General features: G+C 38.2%; 1 protein-coding gene and 1 long non-coding RNA gene across 3 annotated transcripts in view; one reads left to right on the forward strand and one right to left on the reverse strand.

The window, feature by feature from the left end:
* fras1 (Fraser extracellular matrix complex subunit 1) overlaps positions 1–20,359 on the reverse strand; it is a 297,850-nt gene that overhangs the window by 6,175 nt on the left and 271,316 nt on the right. For both annotated transcript variants that reach the window (XM_032578347.1, XM_032578346.1), the window contains 20 exons: positions 17,722–17,835; positions 15,858–16,008; positions 13,631–13,790; positions 12,773–12,941; positions 11,884–12,130; positions 10,497–10,841; positions 10,233–10,393; positions 9,505–9,652; positions 9,233–9,438; positions 9,000–9,156; positions 8,129–8,329; positions 7,867–8,054; positions 6,283–6,558; positions 5,659–5,891; positions 4,782–4,942; positions 3,550–3,764; positions 2,254–2,404; positions 1,981–2,088; positions 711–870; positions 192–308 (listed from right to left, as the gene is read on the reverse strand). In XM_032578347.1, coding sequence (XP_032434238.1) covers positions 192–308; positions 711–870; positions 1,981–2,088; positions 2,254–2,404; positions 3,550–3,764; positions 4,782–4,942; positions 5,659–5,891; positions 6,283–6,558; positions 7,867–8,054; positions 8,129–8,329; positions 9,000–9,156; positions 9,233–9,438; positions 9,505–9,652; positions 10,233–10,393; positions 10,497–10,841; positions 11,884–12,130; positions 12,773–12,941; positions 13,631–13,790; positions 15,858–16,008; positions 17,722–17,835 — 3,668 coding nt within the window. The remainder of the gene's footprint in view (positions 1–191; positions 309–710; positions 871–1,980; positions 2,089–2,253; positions 2,405–3,549; positions 3,765–4,781; positions 4,943–5,658; positions 5,892–6,282; positions 6,559–7,866; positions 8,055–8,128; positions 8,330–8,999; positions 9,157–9,232; positions 9,439–9,504; positions 9,653–10,232; positions 10,394–10,496; positions 10,842–11,883; positions 12,131–12,772; positions 12,942–13,630; positions 13,791–15,857; positions 16,009–17,721; positions 17,836–20,359) is intronic.
* LOC116729673 (uncharacterized) lies at positions 2,798–17,049 on the forward strand. Its single transcript, XR_004341190.1, has 3 exons — positions 2,798–2,843; positions 10,241–10,249; positions 16,574–17,049. It is a non-coding gene; the product is annotated as an uncharacterized LOC116729673 (long non-coding RNA).

Genomic DNA, 20,359 nt, shown 5'->3' on the forward strand with positions numbered 1-20,359 from the left:
AATAAACTACATAGAATATACAAAATTAAATTGACCAAATTTAAGACATGCGATTAACGATTTTAAAGGCCAACTTACATTTCTTCATGGATTTAAGATATTTTAAGGCCTTAATTTTAGAACCATAAATTTGAGACTTTTTAAGGACATGCTGTAATATCTCCTAGATTTCCAGAATCTGTGGGCCGTACTTCTCTGGAGCATGAGCCGTGCAGGACAGAGGTTTATCTCCCGGGTCGATCCAGGGTTGGGTCGGCTGAACGGTGCACGGGATCAAGAAGACGGTGTACTCCCCAGAGTAGTCCTTCCTGCAGAATACGCAAAGAATATTAGATGCTCACAAAGGAATCAAGATGAGAAAATCTACAGAGACGAACGTGAAGTTTGTTAAGTCAATCAACAAATGTTAAAAATATCCTGAGAGAAAATGAAAGATATGCTTATCCCACATACACTGCAAAAACACAAAATCTGTCTAGTTTCTAGTGCGAGGACACTTGAAATGAGACAAAACTAACTTAAAAGTTACTTGCAAGTTAGTTTTGTTTTATTTCAAATGTACTATAATATTTGTAGTAGAAACTGGACCAAAAATACTTGGTAATATCTTGTGTTTTTACAGTGTTGTGCATTTAAATGAATAATACCCTCCATTCCGCATTAGATTGTTTCTTCTGTGTGTTTTTCAGATTTAGGTAAAGTGTTCCCACCTGCTGTAGGAGCTGGTGGCCCTCCACAGCTGATACGGTGAATCGAAGGTCTGCGCGCTCCACAGAAGCTGCATGTCGAACTCGATGCCCCCCAGGTGGTCGGGGGCCATCAGGCGAGATTTGTGACCCGGCAGAGTGTGGTGATCCAGAACAAACTGACCTGAAGGAAAGTAAGAAAGAAAATGTATATAAGACTTTCACTAAAAAACACCAGCAGGTTTCATTTAATACATGTTTTTAAAATTTTCTTTTAATTACACATTGAAAGAATTAAAAATGAAAGAATTAGATATCAAGTAATACTATACATTGTATAATTATAAAATTCGGTACAATGTGTAACATATCACAACCTACAGAAACGTCTCTATGAGCCATAGTCCAAAACCAACAGAAAGTCGGCCATTTTATCTCTTTTACCTACATTGTAACTATGAACTCTTCCTACAGGTTTTGACATGGAAACTTCAAAATCTCTCAGTAAAGACTTGAGACATTGGAGACCACAAGTTATCAAAAGCTTTTTGCTGCACCAAAGTTTATGGGTGTGGCCAAGCCTCAAAATCTGACCATTCACCATAAAAGGTGGAATAAATTCCCCATATAGTTTCACAGCTGTATGAGACATTCTTTGTGACCCAGAAATGTTTAATGTATAACATATTCTCATGGTAAATTGGTGACATCACCATTGCCCCGCCCCCTTACAACAGTAAGTTACTTATTTTGCTGCCGGTTGTCTTTCTTTTACACTGTGAAGAAGAATTTTCTAGCTGGAAGGTCAAATTTCAGCACACCCTTTAAGATTTCAAGCCCTACTTGTACTAATATGAACTAAAGGCGATTTGGAAAATTTGGCAAAAGCGCCACCTAGTGGGAGAATGCAGGAAAGGTGTGAGAGCATTGACGACGACGACGGGGTGGCAGTGCCAAGGTGGCACCGAGTTGTGAGGGCCGCCCAATGCTGCATGCAAGTTTAATTTATTTCTATACTCACAGCATTGAATTAGACTGAATAGATCTGCCCTTATTGATCAGGCACATTGTTACTGATACCAAAGATAAAATTATTTTCAATAACTGAAAATAATACAGATATTAATATCAGATCGGTGCATCTCTAAACTTGACAATCCCAAAGGACATAAAACAGGTTTTTACTATTTCATCACGTTTATTTTTCTCTTAATTCTGGAGATTTTGTAGGAGAAAATGTAAAACAGTAATCTGAGCTGCTTTGCAGAGTGTTTCTCTGTTGCTGTGAACCGACCTCTGAATTTGGCATGAGTTTTGAACTCAATCACAAGCCGGCCGTCCTCTCTGATAAAGATCCTGATGATCTGCAGTCTGGCTGAAAGGACGCTGTCAGTCTGGATCCCTGCAGACAGGAAAACAACAGAAGTTAAGAACCAAGGTGAAACCCTTATCACAATAACCGCTCTCTCAGTTATCTGATGTTAAACGGTTTTAATTTCCGTTCCGGAGGCTGAGGCGTAAAGAGAATTGATTAGGAGTGATTTTTTTTTCTGGGTTTAGCCCCGACCTGTCCTCCAGAGCACCGTGTCATAGAAGAAAGAGAACTCCATCTCGGTGTGATGCTCCAGAGAGGCCCAGCCTCTAGGCGCCGTCACGTAGATGTAGGAGACGTAGAGAGGAACCTGCACAGTCAGGAAGGACTGAGCCGAGTCCCGAACCTGACAAAACAAACAAAAAACAGCAAAAGTGTGTCTTTTAATTTTGTTTCTCCACTTCCAGGCTATGAGCTCATGTACAGGGTTTCTACACTGTCTAATAAAGTTTGGAATTTGATTTAAAGATGACCTATTATGTTTCCTTGAGCAGGTTAGGATAGCTCTATAGATGGCCTACAACACATTTACACATTTTTTTTTTACAATATCATTCTTATCTAATGGAACTTTAGGCTGTTTTAGGGCATCTTGTCACTTTAAATCGAAAAAATCTGCTGCTGGCCACACTTACATTGGCACGAGAAAATGGTTGCAAAATGATGTGCAATTATACAAACGTACATCTTTCAAATGCATTAGTGGAGCCTTCTGCACAACCAATACAAATTATAAAAATGCAGCAAGTGGTTTCTGGATGGAAGGTTGACAACAAAACACTTGTGTTTCCAGCAGCCATTGTACAGCACATACAGCAGTAAAACCAGCTGTGCTTAGCTTGGCTGGGGTTGCTAGGTAACAGGCTTGGCTTGGATGGGGTTACTAGGTAACAGGCTTGATTTGGATGGGGTGGGGTTGCTAGGTAATGATGCAGTGCACATCAAATGTGATTTAACAATCAGGAGGTTTTTGAAATGGCTCACTTTCCAGGCAACAAAAACATTAACTTACTGACACAAACAGATTGGTGAGTCTTTTTAAGTGCTTGGGCTGTTTTTGGAAACAGCAGAGACACAAATAGAGGAACAGAAATATGCAAAAAGTGAATTTTGCATCATTTGTCCCCTTTTGAGAACTATCTGAATAAAAATGGAAGAAGAAAACAGAGTCCACCATCCTTACATTTATCCATTAATTGAACTGACTGAGCAAACTGAAGTTGTGTTGTTTTTAGATGTTTGGCAAAGCTGTGAAGCTATTGGTGCATTTTAGTGATCTGTACTGGTTCTGAATTATCCAATAAATTTGTAATTCAGTACAATTTATGTCTGGATTTAAAAAGAGAAATAGAGATTTCAAGCAAATTCAGCAATGCTTTTCTTGATTGGGTCGGTAGTAAACCTCAGATATCTGTACCGGTATCAGAAGCGTAAAAAGAGGATCGGTCCATTCCTAACCCCACATCTAGAACAAAGTGATGCTTGACCCACCTGGAAATCAGCGGTGACGGAGCCGCCGCAGACGTCGATGAGCTCGGTCATGTCGTAGTAGGCGTCAAAGGTCCAGATGCAGCTCTTCAGGTTCAGGTGCTTGTAGAGCTGGATGCTCTTGGCCTCTCGGACGTTGGGGTTAAACTGGTAGGGGCGGTCATAGCCTGGACCAAGAGAGATGCTGTCGTAGGAAATGTCATCCAGGAAGCCGGACTCTGTGGGTAGAACAGTGATTCTGCTTTAAACCACAGAATTAGGAGGGAGGATGGTACATTTTAACAAATTAAACTCTGAAATGCCTCTAAACAGATTTTGTTTTTCCCACAGTAAAGTTCCAGTAAATATTCTTCAAGGTAAGCGAGTTAAAAAAAATACAAATACTGCAAAAACACAAGATCTTACCAAGTATTTCTGGTTGAGTTTGCAGTGCATATATCTTAGTATTAAGACAAAACTAACTTACAAGTAATTTTTCATCAAGATAAATGAGTTTTAGGTCAACAATTCCTTAAAATTGGAAAGAAGTTCTGGTTCTATTGGCAGACAAGTTTTTTCTTGTTTAAGTGAAATAATCTGCCAATGTAACCCGTATTATTTCATCAATATTACAGAATTATTTACTGAAAACAAGCTCATAGTTTTTGCATAAATGTTACTTGTAATTTAGTTTATTCTTATTTCAAGTGTATTAAGATATTTTTACTGGACATTAAATCACAAATACTTGGTAAGATTTTGTGTTTTTACAGTGAATTAACTAAAGATAGTTTCAAATCATTATTTTATATAATTTATATAACAATCAACCACATTCCTTTATTTTTAACAAACATAATCTGTTTTTCTGTGTTTTTATTTTATTTTTATTTTTCAATTCTTGGATTATAATATCTACATTTCTTATAATAAACCACATACATATAACTTAGGTTAAACAAAGACAAAGCCTGTGTGGCTTTTTCTTCTGTCTGTATATGTCTTTTGTTTGTGAAAATAAAAATGGAATATATAAATTCATAAAAAAGAAGATTAAGTAGAACTATAACAGGTGTAGCATTATAAGGATATATAGATCAGCAATGTAATAGATTGAGTCAATAAATTTTGGTTATGATGTATAAACTAAAGTCAGGTGGCATTCTTTCTTAATGTTTTTGGAAATCAAGGACTTTCCAAACCTTGAAAACACCTAATTAAAATGTAGTAATTTTCCTGAACAGAGTCTGACTGACCAGAAATGCCCTGCAGCTCTTTGATGGCGACCAGGTTGGAGCAGACATGCTGCTGCCTGTAGATCGACTCCGACAGCAGGAAGTGCAGGTTATGCAGCGGCATGGTGGACACAAGCGGCAGCATGCCGTCCTGATGTGGAATCTGCACCGAGATGTGGATGCTGAACATGGAGGAAAATAAAAAAAAAAACAAAGCAGAACGGTGATTTTTTTTTTAGAAAAATCAATAATTGTTTTTGTGTAGCACATTTCAGCAACAATTCAGTTCAAACTGCTTTACAACAATTGAAACATTACATTTTGTCACCATTACACATCAAACATGGAGAAGCTGAATGCTGCTTCTCCAGAACCAGAAGATCTGAGAGGTCTGGAAGGTTGACACAACAGCAGATCCGTTCAGTGATTTATAAACTAACAACAGTATTTTAAGGTTTATTCTCGGAGCTACAGGGAGCCAGGGTAGGGACTTTAAAACTGGGTGATGTGCTCTATCTTCCTGGTTTTAGTCAGAACAACAGCAGCAGCGTTCTGGACCAGCTGCAGCTTTCAGACCTGTGAAGACACAGTTGCACTAATCAATGCGCCTAAAGATAAACACATGAATGAGTTTCTTTAGATCTTCCTGGTCTATTAATCTTTTAATCCTGGAAATGCTATACAAGTGACAGAAATCCGACTTTGTAATTGTTTTTATGTGGCTCTGAAGGTTAACACCCAGATTTTAGGCCTGATCTCTAGTTTCCAGCTGTAGTAACTGCAGCAGTGTGTTGACTCTAGGTCGTTAGTTTTGTTTCTGTTCAGCTGGAGAAAGTTGTGATTGGATGGGTTTGTAGTCACCTGGTGACATCGTAACTGTTTATCAGTGAGTACAAACCGGTTGGGGTGCTCTTTGTGCTTCACATCCAGGTATTTAAGCGCGGCGACAAAAGACTGGGCCTGGAAACCTCTGGCTGTTCCCGTGGTAACGGGGGTGTGGCAGATGGAGCTGTCCGTGCCGATGGTGATGATGTTGCTCCGCAGAGGCGTTCCCAGGTGGCCGGCTTTATCCCGGGCCTGAGCCACACAGCGGACGTGGAAGCGACGGCTGAAGTAAATGCTGTCCAGAACCTGAGGGGAACCACACAAAGTAGGTTTAAGAGAAAAAATGGAGGCCTTCTAGTCTTTCTGACCACTCCAGCATGGAGTGGTCAGGCTGTCCAACAAGAGCCTAAATACCTACGAATGGATAGAAATGAATGGATGAGTTTCTCTAGATCTAGATGGGATATTAGTTCTTTAATCCTGAAAATATTCTTCAGGTGATAGAAGGCTGACTTTGTTATCCTCTTTAAGTGTATGTTGCCGTTGTTTGTTCCATAAAAACTGAACATTAAATGCGCACCAAAGACATCTGAAGCTCTGTTATAATTGGCAGAAGCTTTCGCCACCTAACGGGGGTTGAACTGACCTGGATTGTAACTTTATTTTTGACTAAGTGCAGTAAACCATCGGGCCTCACCATGTGGTTGACGCTGGTGTACGGCGTTGTGTCGGTCACCGTCTCAAACGGAGAGCGTGCTCCGCTGGAGTCGGTGGGAGCCGCCACCTCCCAGGAGTAGTGAACCTGTGTCTGGTTGATTCCCGCCTCCTCACAGTGCTCCTTCACCACGGAGTACGTCGGGTAGTGAGGGTCACAGGGGGTCACGCAGACCAGAGGGTAGCCAGGAGAGGGAGTTTTCTTGCTGCCTTCTTTGGTCACCTCCTGGACGTGATTGTAGTCGGCTAGTGAAACCACCTGAGGAGGCGGGAAGACTCGTTTTAATGCTCCAACTTTGGAAATGTGTTAAAGGGGTGACCTATTATACTAAAAATTAAAATTTTTATGGTTTTGTACTTCCATTGGGTCTCTACAGCTTCTAAAAACAACCCAAGCACTTAAAAAGAAACACCCCGCCTTTTTCTTGGCAATAAGTGAATGTTTTTTGGTGTCTGTTTCAAAAACCACCAGACGTCCCGTTACCTAGCAACCCCAGAAGTCCAGCCCCGTAACCTAGCAACCCATGCAGAGATCCAGCACATTTGGTCATTTGTTTTTACAGCTGTATGCGCTGTACAATGGCTGCTGGACTGCAAAAACACAAAATCTTACGAAGTTTATTTGGTTTAGTTTCTAATGCAAATATCTTAATACACCTGAAATAAGACAAAACTAACTTACAAGTAACTTTGCTGCAAGAATTATGAGCTTGTTTTAAGAAAATAATTCCTTTATATTGGAAATAAATATTAGTTCCACTGGCAGATTATTTCATTTATAGCAAAACATTTTCCTTGTTATTAGTGAGTTAAGCTGCCAGTGAAACTAGTGCTTTTCATCTGTATTAGGGAAATATTAAGTTAAAACAAGGTTTTATACTTCCATTTGGGTTTCTATTGCTTCTAAAAACTTCACCTGGTCTTAATAAACCAGTAGCTATTTTTTGGTTAAAAAGTTAATGATTTTGGGTTTCTAGAAAATAAAAAATCTCCCAATTGTTAAGTCAGATTTGACACGCACTACCCTGTTACCTAGCAACCCAAGCTGAGCTCCATCACTGAGCAGGATTACTATTGCGACAACACATTATCAGTAGGGTCTAACCTGTCCAATGGCTGGTTGTATAATGGCTGTACAACCAGTCAATGTACAGCTGGTTTTACCACTGTACAATGGCTGCTGGAAAAGACAAGTGTTTTGCTGTTGACTTAACATCCAGAAATCACTTGCTGCATTCTTGTTGGTTGTGCAGGAGGCTCTGCTATTGCTTTTCAAAGATGTGTAGTTGCATAATTGTGCATCTTTTTGCAGTCATTTTCACGTGCAAGTGGAAACGTTGAGTTGAGGGGCGTGGCCAGCAGCAGCAGCAGCTTATTTGGATTTAAAGTGACAAGAGGCCCTAAAACATCTCATTCTGAACTGATCAGACTAGAATCTCATTATCTAAGAAATATTCTGAGAATAAAATGTAGTAGACATGTTTTGTATGCCCATAAACCTATCCTGACCTGTTCAAGGAAGCATAAAACCTTTAAAGAAGAGATGCTTCTAAGAGGTTTTTCTTACTATAGGTGGGGCAGGGAGGATGAGGCTCCCTGCAGCCTCCTGGTCCAGAATCGTCACAGTCGCCGTGGTGATTTCACCAAGCACGGCCTCCACCGGATCATCAGGACCAAGCACCAGGGAGAAGGATTCATGCCACTCTCGGTCTTCATTAGACAGAATCTCCACCTTGAACATGATGTGGTCCATTCCTTTAAAGCAACAAACAGAGTCAGCGATATTTAATCACACACTGGAAGCTACATCAGAGGTTCTCTCCACTCACCAGGCGTGAACTTCAGGACTCGACTGTTGGGATTGTAGTCCACTCCAGACTGGGCCGATCCGTCCCTGGTGCTGCAGCGGATCTTGGAGGTTCGGTCCAGGTCTCCGTGGCGGATCACCTTGATGTTGAGCGCCTCGACGCCGTCTGGACCGGGAGGCTCTCTGACCTGGTAGGACGCCTGTTCGAACTCGATGGTGGGAGCTGGAGGAGCAGAAGAAGTTGGGACGCGGGCGCAATATGTCAGCTTTAACATCGGTACCGGGATTAATCTGATTGATCTTTTCAGCCCTAATCACAATTAATACCTATCCTTAACTTTGTGTGCTTAAAATGTACATTAGCATATTTTCAAAAAAATGTTCAAGAAAATGTTTTATTGTCTCAAACCAAAAATGTCTGAAGATTTAGTTGTCCAGGTTTTAAAACTTAAGAGTTTGTGGCTGATCTGTTGATAATTTTTCCAACTAACCAATTAATAATTGGGTAGCAAAAGGTGGTTAATAGGAGATTTTTTTTTTTTACAGGATTTGAAATAGGTGAAGCTAAAACTGCAACTTGAGGAGTTCTGGGTAGAACATCTTTACAGGTAAAGATTTTTTAATCTTAATTCTGAAATGTATATATTTTTGAACAGCTTTGGCTTAGTTACGGCTTTAAATGTATTGTTCTTTCAGCAATCAGCCTTTTTTTGAGTCTGTATAATCTAGTTAATGATTATTTGATTACTAAATTAGTTTGCGATTAGTTCACTAATCGATTAATCGGAATTTATTTCATTAACCATTTCAGCCATTAATTGAGTGTATTTGTATGTAATCTGGACTCTGAGTCTGTAATAAAAAATCTATCCATCTATTCAGGGTGCGTTTACCATCCTCATCGTTAGTGATGGTGATCGTCACGATGTCATTGGCTCCAATCATTGCTCCGCTCCAGTGGTCACCCTGCGGCGTTCCAAGATGGAGCTGGAATTCCTCCTCAGGCTCGAAAACAGAGTCGTCGTTGATGTGAGCCGTGCAGTTCTTCACCTGATGGACCAACAAAGATTTAATCCCACAAACACAACAAACAGGATTTGACACAATATGTGGGTCAACACGTTACCTTCTCTCCTTTGAGAAAAGTCATTCGGGATTCATCAGCGTTCCTCCTCTCCACAAAGTCATCCATCACCATGGCAGACATGGTCCGAGTGAAACAACGCACCGACGACTTGAAGGACAGGTCTCCGGTCCGGATGACGGGGACATGGAGGACGGTGTCTTTCTCCTTCACGGTGTACGAGGTTTTGTCAAACTGCATGGTAGGAACTGAGAGCAGCAGATGGTTTTAGTGATCGACCCAAAGCAACACGGTGCGGATGGTTCGGTACGTACTGTCCTGGAAGGTGTCGGTGATGACGATGTTGGCTTCGTAAGGTTCCTGAAGGACCGCCCCCTGCGGAGAACTGAGGAAGATAACGAAGGACTCCGGACCTTCAATGGACGGGTTCTGAATGTCGTCCATGATGGTCAAACTGCAGGTCTAAAAATCAAAAAACAGAGGAAGGTTTTTAAATAATCAGAGTTGGGTGGTAACTAGTTACATTTACTCAATAATATAAATAGTATTTTCACTATGGTGTACTTTTTACTTGAGTAATGTTATTATAAAGTATTTCCACTCTTACAGTGGGTAGAAAATTTCTGGATTTTCTACCCACTGAATGAAGAACAAACATGTTTTAACCAAAACTTCACCAGATACAGACACACATCAGCAGTTTTTGTTCAAGTTTAATAAGGTTTTGTGACAGAAACTGATTAGGAAAAACTTTCTTTTGTCCTGATATTGTTATTTGTTGTTACTTATATACAGTATATTATTGTCATTTTGGTCTTTAAAATATCAACTTATCAAACTATCACTAAAAATTACATCTTCACGGACCAACATATAAAGGTAAGTGGAAATGTAGGTATTTTATGGACCAAAATGGAAATATTCCATACAATAAAAGCAGCAAAATCAGACAAAAGACAATTTTTCTAAATCAATTTCTTTCAATAAAACTAGTTACTACCCAACTCTGACCACCACCAGGAAGTGAGGTGTGTGTTGGTACCTCCTCAGTTTTTCCAGGTTTGAACTCCACCTTCTTGGAGCTGGGGATGTAGTCAACTCCTGGAATGGCTGATGGCGGGTCCAGAGGTCTGGTAGCGCACCACACAGACGTCACAGAGGACAGGTCGCTTCCCTGGCGCAACACCGGTATCTCTATGGTTCCTGGAGAGAAGAGATCCCAGCAAACCCGGGTCAAGAACACAACCAGATTCACCCGACAGAGAAACCAAACACATTCAACTGAATGTAAGAATGAGGTTCACACCAGCATCTTCACTGAACGTAAAGGTCGCATTTCCAAGAGTCACAGTCGATGCGTCGTTGGGTCCATCGATGACGACCTTGGCTGACGACACGTCGCCCATGCGGGCGTTGTCGGAGGCGTCCGACAGCACCAGCTCGAACTCCTCGGACAGTTCGTACTCGCTGTCGTCGATGAGCTTCACGTCGCAGGTGGACATGCTGACGCCGGGCCCAAAGATGACGCGGTTGTCGCTGCTCATTCCGCGGCTCTTGTAGTCGGAGCCGGACTCCAGGGCGTGGAGGCTGCTGCCCTTCGCCGACTTGGAGACGGTGTAGCAGAGAGCTGACACGGTGCTGGAGGCGTCGCCTGCGTGAAAAGGTCCAAGGCAGATCAAACATGGAAGACGTGAGGCGACGTGAAGCAACAATCTGACAATATCTGTCACTTTACCAGAAAAAACAAAAGCAGATTCATAATTCGTATATTTTAGTAGAATGTTTTTTTATTTGGTACTGTATTTAATTTATAGAGAGAAGCAACAAGGAGAATACACACTCAAATATTTAAATATTTGGTTTGCAAACCAAATATTTAAATATTTGGTTTCCAAACCAAATTTTTAGCTCAGAATTAAACTTTTAACTAAATATTTAGTTCCCGAATATATTTAGCTGTTAGTAAATTAAATATTAGCAAAGAATTATACGTTCAGTTGGGTTCCCAACTACACTAGTTGGGATATTTAGTTTTTATTTATTTTGCAAACTAAATATTTACTTCCCAACTAAATGTTTACTTCTTAGCTAAATATATGGCTCCAAATGAAATATCAATTTAACTAAACATTTAGTTCGAAGTTAAATTTCTATATTACAAAATACATATTTTCCAAACTAAACATTTAATTTTCAAACTAAATATTTATTTTCTAAACTAAATATTTAGCTCCAATATATATATTTAGTAAGATGAAATATTTATTACCAAATAAAATATTTATTTTCCAAAATATTAATTTTTGAAGCTAAACATTTAATTTCAAACTAAATATTCATTTTTAAAACAAGTTATTTAGCCCCAAATTAAATATTTAGCCTGACTAAATATGTATTTCCAAGCTAAACATTTACTGTTCAAACTAAATATTTAGCTTGATATCTAAACATTTAGCAAACAGGCTAATTATTTAGCTTGATATTCTCTTCCACCTGCTCCCCCATTTTCAACTAATATTACAACATCATCTGCAAACGTCATGATCCAAAGTGATGTAAACGTACAAAAGCAAAACTCAGAATCCAAAGTTTAAACCATCAGAAGGAAAATCGCCCCAAAAATAATGAGTTGACAGATTTAGCTACCCGTCTAACTAAATCATGAAATCAATCATTATTCTTGCTTTCTCTACCTTTCCTCTCGATGGGGGCGCTGAAGAAGCCGCTGCTTTCGTTGACGTGGTAAGTCTTCTTGTCAAACTGCAGAGTTGGCTCGTCCTCTGTGTCGTTGATGTTGACGACGGCGCGCGTGTTTGCCCCGAGCAGCGCATACACCGGCATGCTGAGCTCCACGTGGAAGCTCTGAATCCCCTCAAACACCTTGTCGTCGTTGATCACTATGGTGCAAACCTTGGTGTCTTCGCGTTCATCAAACTGGACCTGGAGAACCCAGAAGAGGGTTTTTAAAAAAGATGTAGAACAGGGGTGTCTAAAGCATGGCCTGCGGGCCATTTGTGGCTGTTTAAGTGATTTTTTGTGGCCCTTAACTGCCATTCGAGAATGATACAAACTTTTTTTTTTTTGGGTGAAATTATTACCAATATAATTTTCTTACAGTTAAAAATATTTATGTATTTGTCTCTTTATAACCAAACTGTTATAATCAGCAGAACTGAGCGTATTTACAGACTTTTACTGTAAAACCAACTTTGCTGTACATAAGAGAGCTATTATTTAATTTATTAAACTTGGATAAATATAACAAGTGTTTTGAAAGAGAGAAACTCGAATATTTTTCTGATAACATAATACATTTGCTCAATCAAGCCCAAAAGAATTAGAAAACTAAATGACATACTTTTAATAAAGAAAATGAGTAAAATCATTTTAAAGTTTTGGATCTACAATGAAAAAAAATCACACAACTCTAATTGTTTGATTATATTTTAATGTTTCTATTTATTCATAATTTTTTTGGCCTGCGAATACTATTGACTTGTCAATTTTAACCCACATGAACAAAAAGTTCAATGCCCTGGATGTAGATATAAATCTGTGCGTTTGGTTCCTTCGACAGCGTACCTGCCCGGCGTATTCCACGTAGTCCTGGTGTTCGGGTCGAGTTCCGGTGCTGCTGGTGGAAACGGCGCTGCCCTGTTCGGTGCGGCAGAGGACGATGGCGTACTGGTTGAGGTTTCCACTTCGCTTCACCGTCACGGCTACGGTTCCGGCTTTCTCGCTCACGTTGTAGCTGAGGGCAAATCAGAGGGACGGAGACGTTATTCTACATTTTCACTACAAAAACACAAAATCTTACCAAGTAAATTTGGTTTAGTTTCTAGAGCAGATATCTATCTTGGTGCACTTGAAATGAGAGAAAAACAGCGTCCAGGTGACATTTTGGCAAGATATAGGAGCTTGTTTTAAGCAAATAATTCCTTAATACTGATGAAAAAGAACTAGTTCCACTGGCAGATTGTTTCACTTATAACGAACCGATTCCCAGCTTCTGAATGGTTTCCATGGTTTCAATCTTCCAGATTAGTTTCTGCAGCCAGAATTATTGTTGTTTTTATAAAATTGTGAACTCAAACGTAATTATTGCACTTGGATGACTTCAACCTTCTCACAAAAGATTTAAATTTAGGATTAGGAAACAAAACATCAGATGTGAAGTTACAATTCTGAACAAAAATATTACAAAAAAAAAAACCTCAACACTAATAAATACTGTTTTTTGGCACTGCTGCCAGTGAATCTAGTACTTTTTAATCAATTTTACAGAATTATTCACTTAAAACAAGATCCTATATCATCCTGAAAAGTCACTTGGAAGTTACTTTTTTCTTAGTTCATGTGCACTAAGATATTGGCACTTAAAATGTTTGGTAATATTTTGTGTTTTTGCAGCGTGTTTGTCTTTTTTCAGTGATGCAGTACCTCTTGTGCTCAAAGCTGATCAGAGACCACTGGATGTGGAAGACGTTGTCGCTGACCACGTTGGGTTTGCTGTCTTTCACCAGAAACTTGAAGGTGTCCATGGTTTCCTGGATGTTCTCCTGACGCAGCAGGTAGCGGATGAGACCCAGATTTATTTCAGCTGGAACACAGAAAGATGAGAAAACTAACAGCTGATCAAGATTTTGGAGTATTTTTAGGTTAAAAAGGAAGTGGAGGAGCTCTAAATACAAAATCCTGCAATGATAAAGAAGATATCAGAAGATTTTTATTTTTGTTTGTGTTTTCTGCTTGAACTCTTGGATTGTATCAGTGTGGATAACTTTAGGATCAAACTGAACAAATGTAAGAGTTTGACTCTTATAACAAGAAAAACAAATAATTTCATGATGGTAGGTTGATTTTTGAAATAATAAATCCTTAAAGTTTGAGAAGTGACTAATTTCTGAGGCTGTTGCTTTTAATTTCATGCTTTTACTGGACAGAAAAGAAACAAAAATATTGTGACTGCTTAACTTCCTAATTCTTCCTAATTCAAATATCTGAAAAATCTGCAAATAGCAGCTAATTTGGCTCCATTTCTTTCTTGGCAGGTATTTCTGGCTTCAGTATGAAAATGGAACTAACTTTGCATTTCCTCCAAAATAATTACTTTATAATTTGCCTCCTCTGGCTTTTTTCCATTACTTCCAATCCAAATGAGTAAGAATATCTTTGCTGGCTGATATTTTCACCGATTCCTCCCAAAGGAGGCTGGAGAAAATATAAAACCTTAACTAACGGCGAATGAAGACGCATAAACGTTAAAATGACCTTCAGGACGCCGAGGGCAACATGCAGCTGGAAAAAAACAACACAAACACACACACCAGTATGTAAATATTTTACACCAGAAATCCTTTTCACCTTATTCAACAACATTTATTTTTGCCCAGAGGAGATTATTTACTCATTTGATGTTTCTTATCATCAGAAGTGCTTTTCTGTCCTCGGAGCTGAACACTGGAGTTTCTCTCCGGCCTGAAGGATCAACATCTCATAATAAAAACAGGCTGACACTGATTCCAGGCTGCAGCCTGAAGCTGAACATGACACAAACTCTGAATAAGAACCCTGCTGATTGAAAGTCAAAATTAACTGGCTAAACATGGAAACCTGGAGGAAAGACGCAGCTGAAGAGCATCTGAAGTCCTGAACAGAGAGTAAATCCTCTGAAAGTCCTGCATGAAGAACCACACAGTAAATAAACAGTAAAGTATCAGGATATTAACTTACAACTCAAACTAAGGATGATTTCACTCTGTGACAGGCCTGGACAGAAGGGGGCAGCAATAAAACATGAAACTGTAGTAAATAAATGGAGCTTTTATTATCTGCGCACTGCAAAAACACTAAATATTACCGAGTATGTCTGGTCTATTTCCTAATTCAAATACCTAATAAATCAAAACGAACTTATAAGTAAGTTTTCAGTAAGAAATAGGATGTTTTTTTAAAGTAAATAATTCCTTAAAATGTGTTCCATTGACAGATTATTTCACTTATCATATAAAAAACATGTCTTGTTATAAGTAAAATAAACTGCCAGTTAAAATCAATATTAAGGAATTATTTACTTAAATAAGCTTTTATATCTTGCTAAGAAAGCTACTTATAAGTTAGTTTTGTATGATTCCAAGAGTACTAGATAAGATTGTTTGTTTTTTCAGTATGTTTCAAGGTTTTTTATTTATTTAATTGGTAAAACGTTATTTGACGGGTTGTGAATAATTCTGTCATGACACCGTCATAAACATGACATAACGCCTGTCATGAACATGAGTAAGTCTTCATGAATATTTATGACTGTTGTCATAAAGTGTCATTCGGTAAATCATGACACTTTTAATACAAAGTTGACATTATTCAAAATGTCTTTGTTATGACAACTTGACATTAACCAAGAAATCATGATCTGACATAAATTTGTTATAAAGGTATTACTGATTAAACTTTAAAAATTATGTAGCTTTATGTTATTAAAGCTAAAGTTTAATCAGTAATACAAAATACAATACAAAAAAACTATTTTTGCTTTATTTTGATTGTAAGAAAAGAACAGCTTTGAGTCTAACTGGAAGTAGAATGCAATACTCATAAATTAATCAAAGTGGAGACACAGAACATGTAATTTCTGGTAGATAAAAATGAAAACCAAACTTCTCTTTACCTTGTGTGAACGTGGTGACAGGGTTGCCAGGTTTGAGCTTGCTCTCCAGGAATCCGTGTTTGGGCTCTGCTGTGATTTCATACACCAGCTGTCCGTCATCAGTGTCCGGGTCCATCGTCAGCAGCTCTTTCTTTGTGATTAAATTGGTGGCCTGGGGAACAAATAAACAGGAATGAATCAGTGGAAGATATTTGTGAAGACAAAATGGGAATGACACAAAGAATCAGTACTGAATACGTTGAAGAAAAGGATGTATGTACAGTCACAGCGCAAGACTCCACTGATGAATGAAAACCATGCTAAAATTTGTTTTTCATTCAATTCTGCAGTCTTGCTGGAGAAGATTTTGACCAACCTGTGAAATCCTGAAGGCCAAAGTGGAACAACATAGGGAATAAGTATTGAACACGTTGAAGAAAATAATGAACAACAACCCATTAAAAGCCAAGAAAGCAATTGAAATCTGTCAGCATTTAGAAAGAGATCCTCCTCCTGCTGCAACATCACCTGGCTTAAATACCAAGTGATGGCCTGTAAAAAGGTTTCTCATCATTAAACATGCCAGTAAAAGCAAAGAGATTCAAAAAATTTGTAAGCAGGTACAATTATATAAGTGTACATCTTTGAAAAGCATTAGTAGAGCTTCCTGCACAACCAACAAGGATGAAGCAAGAGGTTTCTGGATGATAAGTCAAAAACAAAACTCTTTTTTCTAGCAGCCGTTGTGCAGCACATACAGCAGTAAACCCAGTACTGGGTTAAAAACATTAACCCAGTGCCTAAAAATGTCTTAGGTTGTTTTTAGAAGCAGTTGAGACCCACATGGACATACAAAAACAAGCAAAATCTGAATTTTGCATAATAGGTCCCCTTTAATTACATTACATTTTCCACACAACTTCAATTGTTGGCCAGTTTGCTTTGATTTCTTTGGTTTCTGTCAAAGTCTGTTGTCGGTGGCTCAATTAGAAATAGTTAAACTGAGAAAAACATTGAAGTTTAACACTTTTTTCAAACTGTATAAATAAATCATGATGAAAAATTTTGCAGAAATGTCTGAAAATGTCTTAAAGCTATGAAAAAAAATTTCAAGCAGTGTTATTTCCCACATTAATGTAGGTTGGATATGGATATTTATAAATGCTGGGGGGAATGTGTGTACCTGACCTTTAATAAACACTTTCTGGATGAATGTTTTGACCTATGTATGAAAATATAACAGCAGAAAAGAGCAAAAAGTGATTTTAAAAACCTCTTTGAAGATCAGCGTTGTTATTCATGACCTCAGCTAAATGCTGCTATTTACTCTCTAAATATGAGCTTCACACTTCAGCAGCAACATCCTTGTGTGTTTGCGTGAGCTGCAGCTGAAAAAACACCTCATAATGGCACAAATATGTGCTAACAGGATTTGCTTCCTGTTCAAAAACCGATGAGATGAAGCAGAGGTTTAGCATTTTCATAATTTGCCTAAGTGATAAAACACAGAGGACTTAATTAGCAGCAACACAAACAGCGCAGGCGAGGAATAATTTCACAAAATGACATTTCAACAGCGTTCAAACAAACAAAAAAATAATGCTGCATAATTGGCTTTACTTTGTGATGAGTTTTTAAAAAAAACACCTGGAGGTGAGGGAATTAAGTTTTATTTTGCTCCATATTTATGAGTCGGTAAGTGAAAACAAATAACTGTATTTAATTGGTGAGAAATTATTCACACAGAGCTGTGGTGTTGCTCTGTCAATGATTGTTAGAAACGTCCCTTCCTCATTAAAACATCTCAGTTTTTAAACATTTCAAGGGTGAAACTCACTCTTTGCATCAAAAGCTGTTTTAAAACTTTGTTTTTAATTTGTTGTACCTTGTTGTTCATGTATTCCAGCCACTGCAATCCCAAGTTGGTGACGATCCGCGGCGTTCCATCGTCAACCGGAAGAATGTCGATTTTAAACTTCTGAGGAGCAGCTGTCACGATCTGGAAAACATAAAAACAGAAAAACACTTTGAGATACTTTAAAGTATTTAAAGATAAAAAGATTTCAAGGTGCGCAAAAAAAGCAGATAAGAAATGACCCTAATTAAGGTTAAAAGAGGTTACAAAGGTTATAAATACTGCTATAAGCTATAAATAAACCAGTTAAACAGACTTAGGGATTTATAAAGTCTAAGTTTCCTTCACGTGTACTAAAGGTGCAGAAAGCAGAGAATCAAAGAGTTGTAATCATAATTTCGTGATTAGTTCCTGAGCTGAGATGAATTTACACACCAGGATTAAGTAGCTAGATTAAAAAACGCACTGGACACAAAATGAAATTTAATGATTTTTGTTGTTTTGTTTTTTTTGTGCACATTTTTGCACCAGTTTCAACTGCAAATATTTTAGTAAACTTCAATTAAGAAAACTAACTAATAAGTAACTTTTTTTGCAAGAATTATGAGCTTGTTTTAAGTAAATAATTTCTTAATATTGATGAAAAAGTTAAACTGGCAGATTATTTCACTTATGTGAAAATGTTTTGTTATAAGTGGAACTAGAACTTTTTAAACCAATTTTTAAGGACTTATTTACTTAAAACAACACTTCAACATATTTTTACTGTCCAGGAAATTACTCAAGTAAAAGTTAAAAAGTATTTGGCAAAAAGTCTACTCAAGTAACTGATTAAATTATCAATCATTTAGTAAGTATTACATAAATCAGAAGGACCAAATATAAAGTTAAGTGGAAATTTTGTATTTTAAGCGTAAAACAAAAACTGCAGGTCTGTGTCTGTGTCTGGTGAATTTCTGGTTAAAACATGTTTGTTTTTCATTCAGTGGGTCGAGAATCCAGAAATTTTACTCAAGTAAGAGCAGAGATGTTTCATAATAAAATTACAAAAGTAAAAGTAAAAAGTACAGAGTAGTAAAATACTCCTAAAACTACATTTTTCCAAAAAGGTTACTGAAGTAAATGTAACTGAGTAAATGTAACTAGTTACTACCCAATTCTGAGTAAAAGTAGCACTACTTCAACATGTCTTTACTCAAGTAAAAGTAAAACGTAGCCATCCTAGAAATTACTCAGGAGTAAAAACGTTTTTGTTAAAAAGGCGACCGAGTAACTGATCAAATTATCAATCATTTAATATCTAAAAATTACATCCTCAAATCGATTAAAATGTGAAGTGGAAAATTTTATGACAATAATTCACATAAGTAACAAAAAATGTACAAAATCAGTTTATTTTAATAAAAATGTCTGTTTCTGGTGAATGTTTGGTTAAAACATGTTTGTTTTTCATTCAGTGGGTAAAAAGTACACAAATTTTACTCAATTAAGAGTAGAAATACCTCAAAATAAAATTACTCAAGTAAAAGTAGAAAGTACAGCTTAGTAAAAATACTCCTAAAAGTAAATGTTTCCAAACAAGTTACTCAAGTAAATGTAACTAGTTTCTGCCCAACTCTGCTGATATGTAGCGATCGGCAGATCTGGGTAATCCTCACATAAATCACTTGTTATTCAGTTGTGTCTCAGAAGAACAAGAGACTTTACAGCCTGTCATCACGCCAACATTGACACATGCACTAAAGGATCCATCCATCCACTTTATACATTATTCATATCATATTTAATAACAAGGCAACACCGGCGAGAGAGAATCCACCTTGAACATCAGCAGCAGTATCACCAGAAACCAAACGGAGGAGACGTGTGGATGTGGAGGTGAGCGTCCCCCAGGTGATGGAGAGGTAATAAACAAAAGCCTGAGAGGTGTTTGTTTGTGTGTGATGGGATGAGGGTGGTATCAGTACCTGGTGGCTGTCCTTCAGTTTAATCACACACAGACTATTAGTGATGACAGATGGAGCTGGGACGAGGAGAGGGAGGCCTAAACTGACAAGCAGAGGAATCAATCCCTCCCAGGCCGGCTCATAACTACAACCATAAAGCCGACGCCAACATCGCAGCGACGGACGGCGATGTTTCCGTCAGAGGTGAGGAATGAAGCTACGGATGAGCGGTGGGAAGAACAGAAGACAAGCATGTACAAAGTGCCAGTAGTGATGCCATGTCCGCTTATCGTAGACCCCCGGCATGTTATCGTTTACGTCTGGAAACTTTGAGCATGCGCACAACGCTGGAGGGCAAAAAGACGATTCTTTTACATGCCATCCATAGCTGCCGCGGTAAAACAATCCCATTAACAAAATGAAACCTGGAGACGTAGGTACTAATAATTTAGTACAGTGTGGGGAAAATAACGCAGAAAAACCAAGAAAGAACAACTCAAAACCACTTTTTTCTTGCTCTTGTTGCCATAACAACTGACAACAACGCCACTATATGTTTCAGGATTCAACACACACACAAAAAAACACTTAAAACACAAAGAACAGAATGTTTTTAGGCTCGATGTTTATTTTGCGATTATTAATAATTGATCGCTGTGGTACATTAGCGGCTGCTATTAGCTGCCGCTAATGTACTGCGGCAGCTAATAGCAGTACATTAG

Source organism: Xiphophorus hellerii, chromosome 12 (assembly GCF_003331165.1).
Source record: "Xiphophorus hellerii strain 12219 chromosome 12, Xiphophorus_hellerii-4.1, whole genome shotgun sequence".
NCBI classification, from domain to species: Eukaryota; Metazoa; Chordata; class Actinopteri; order Cyprinodontiformes; family Poeciliidae; genus Xiphophorus; species Xiphophorus hellerii.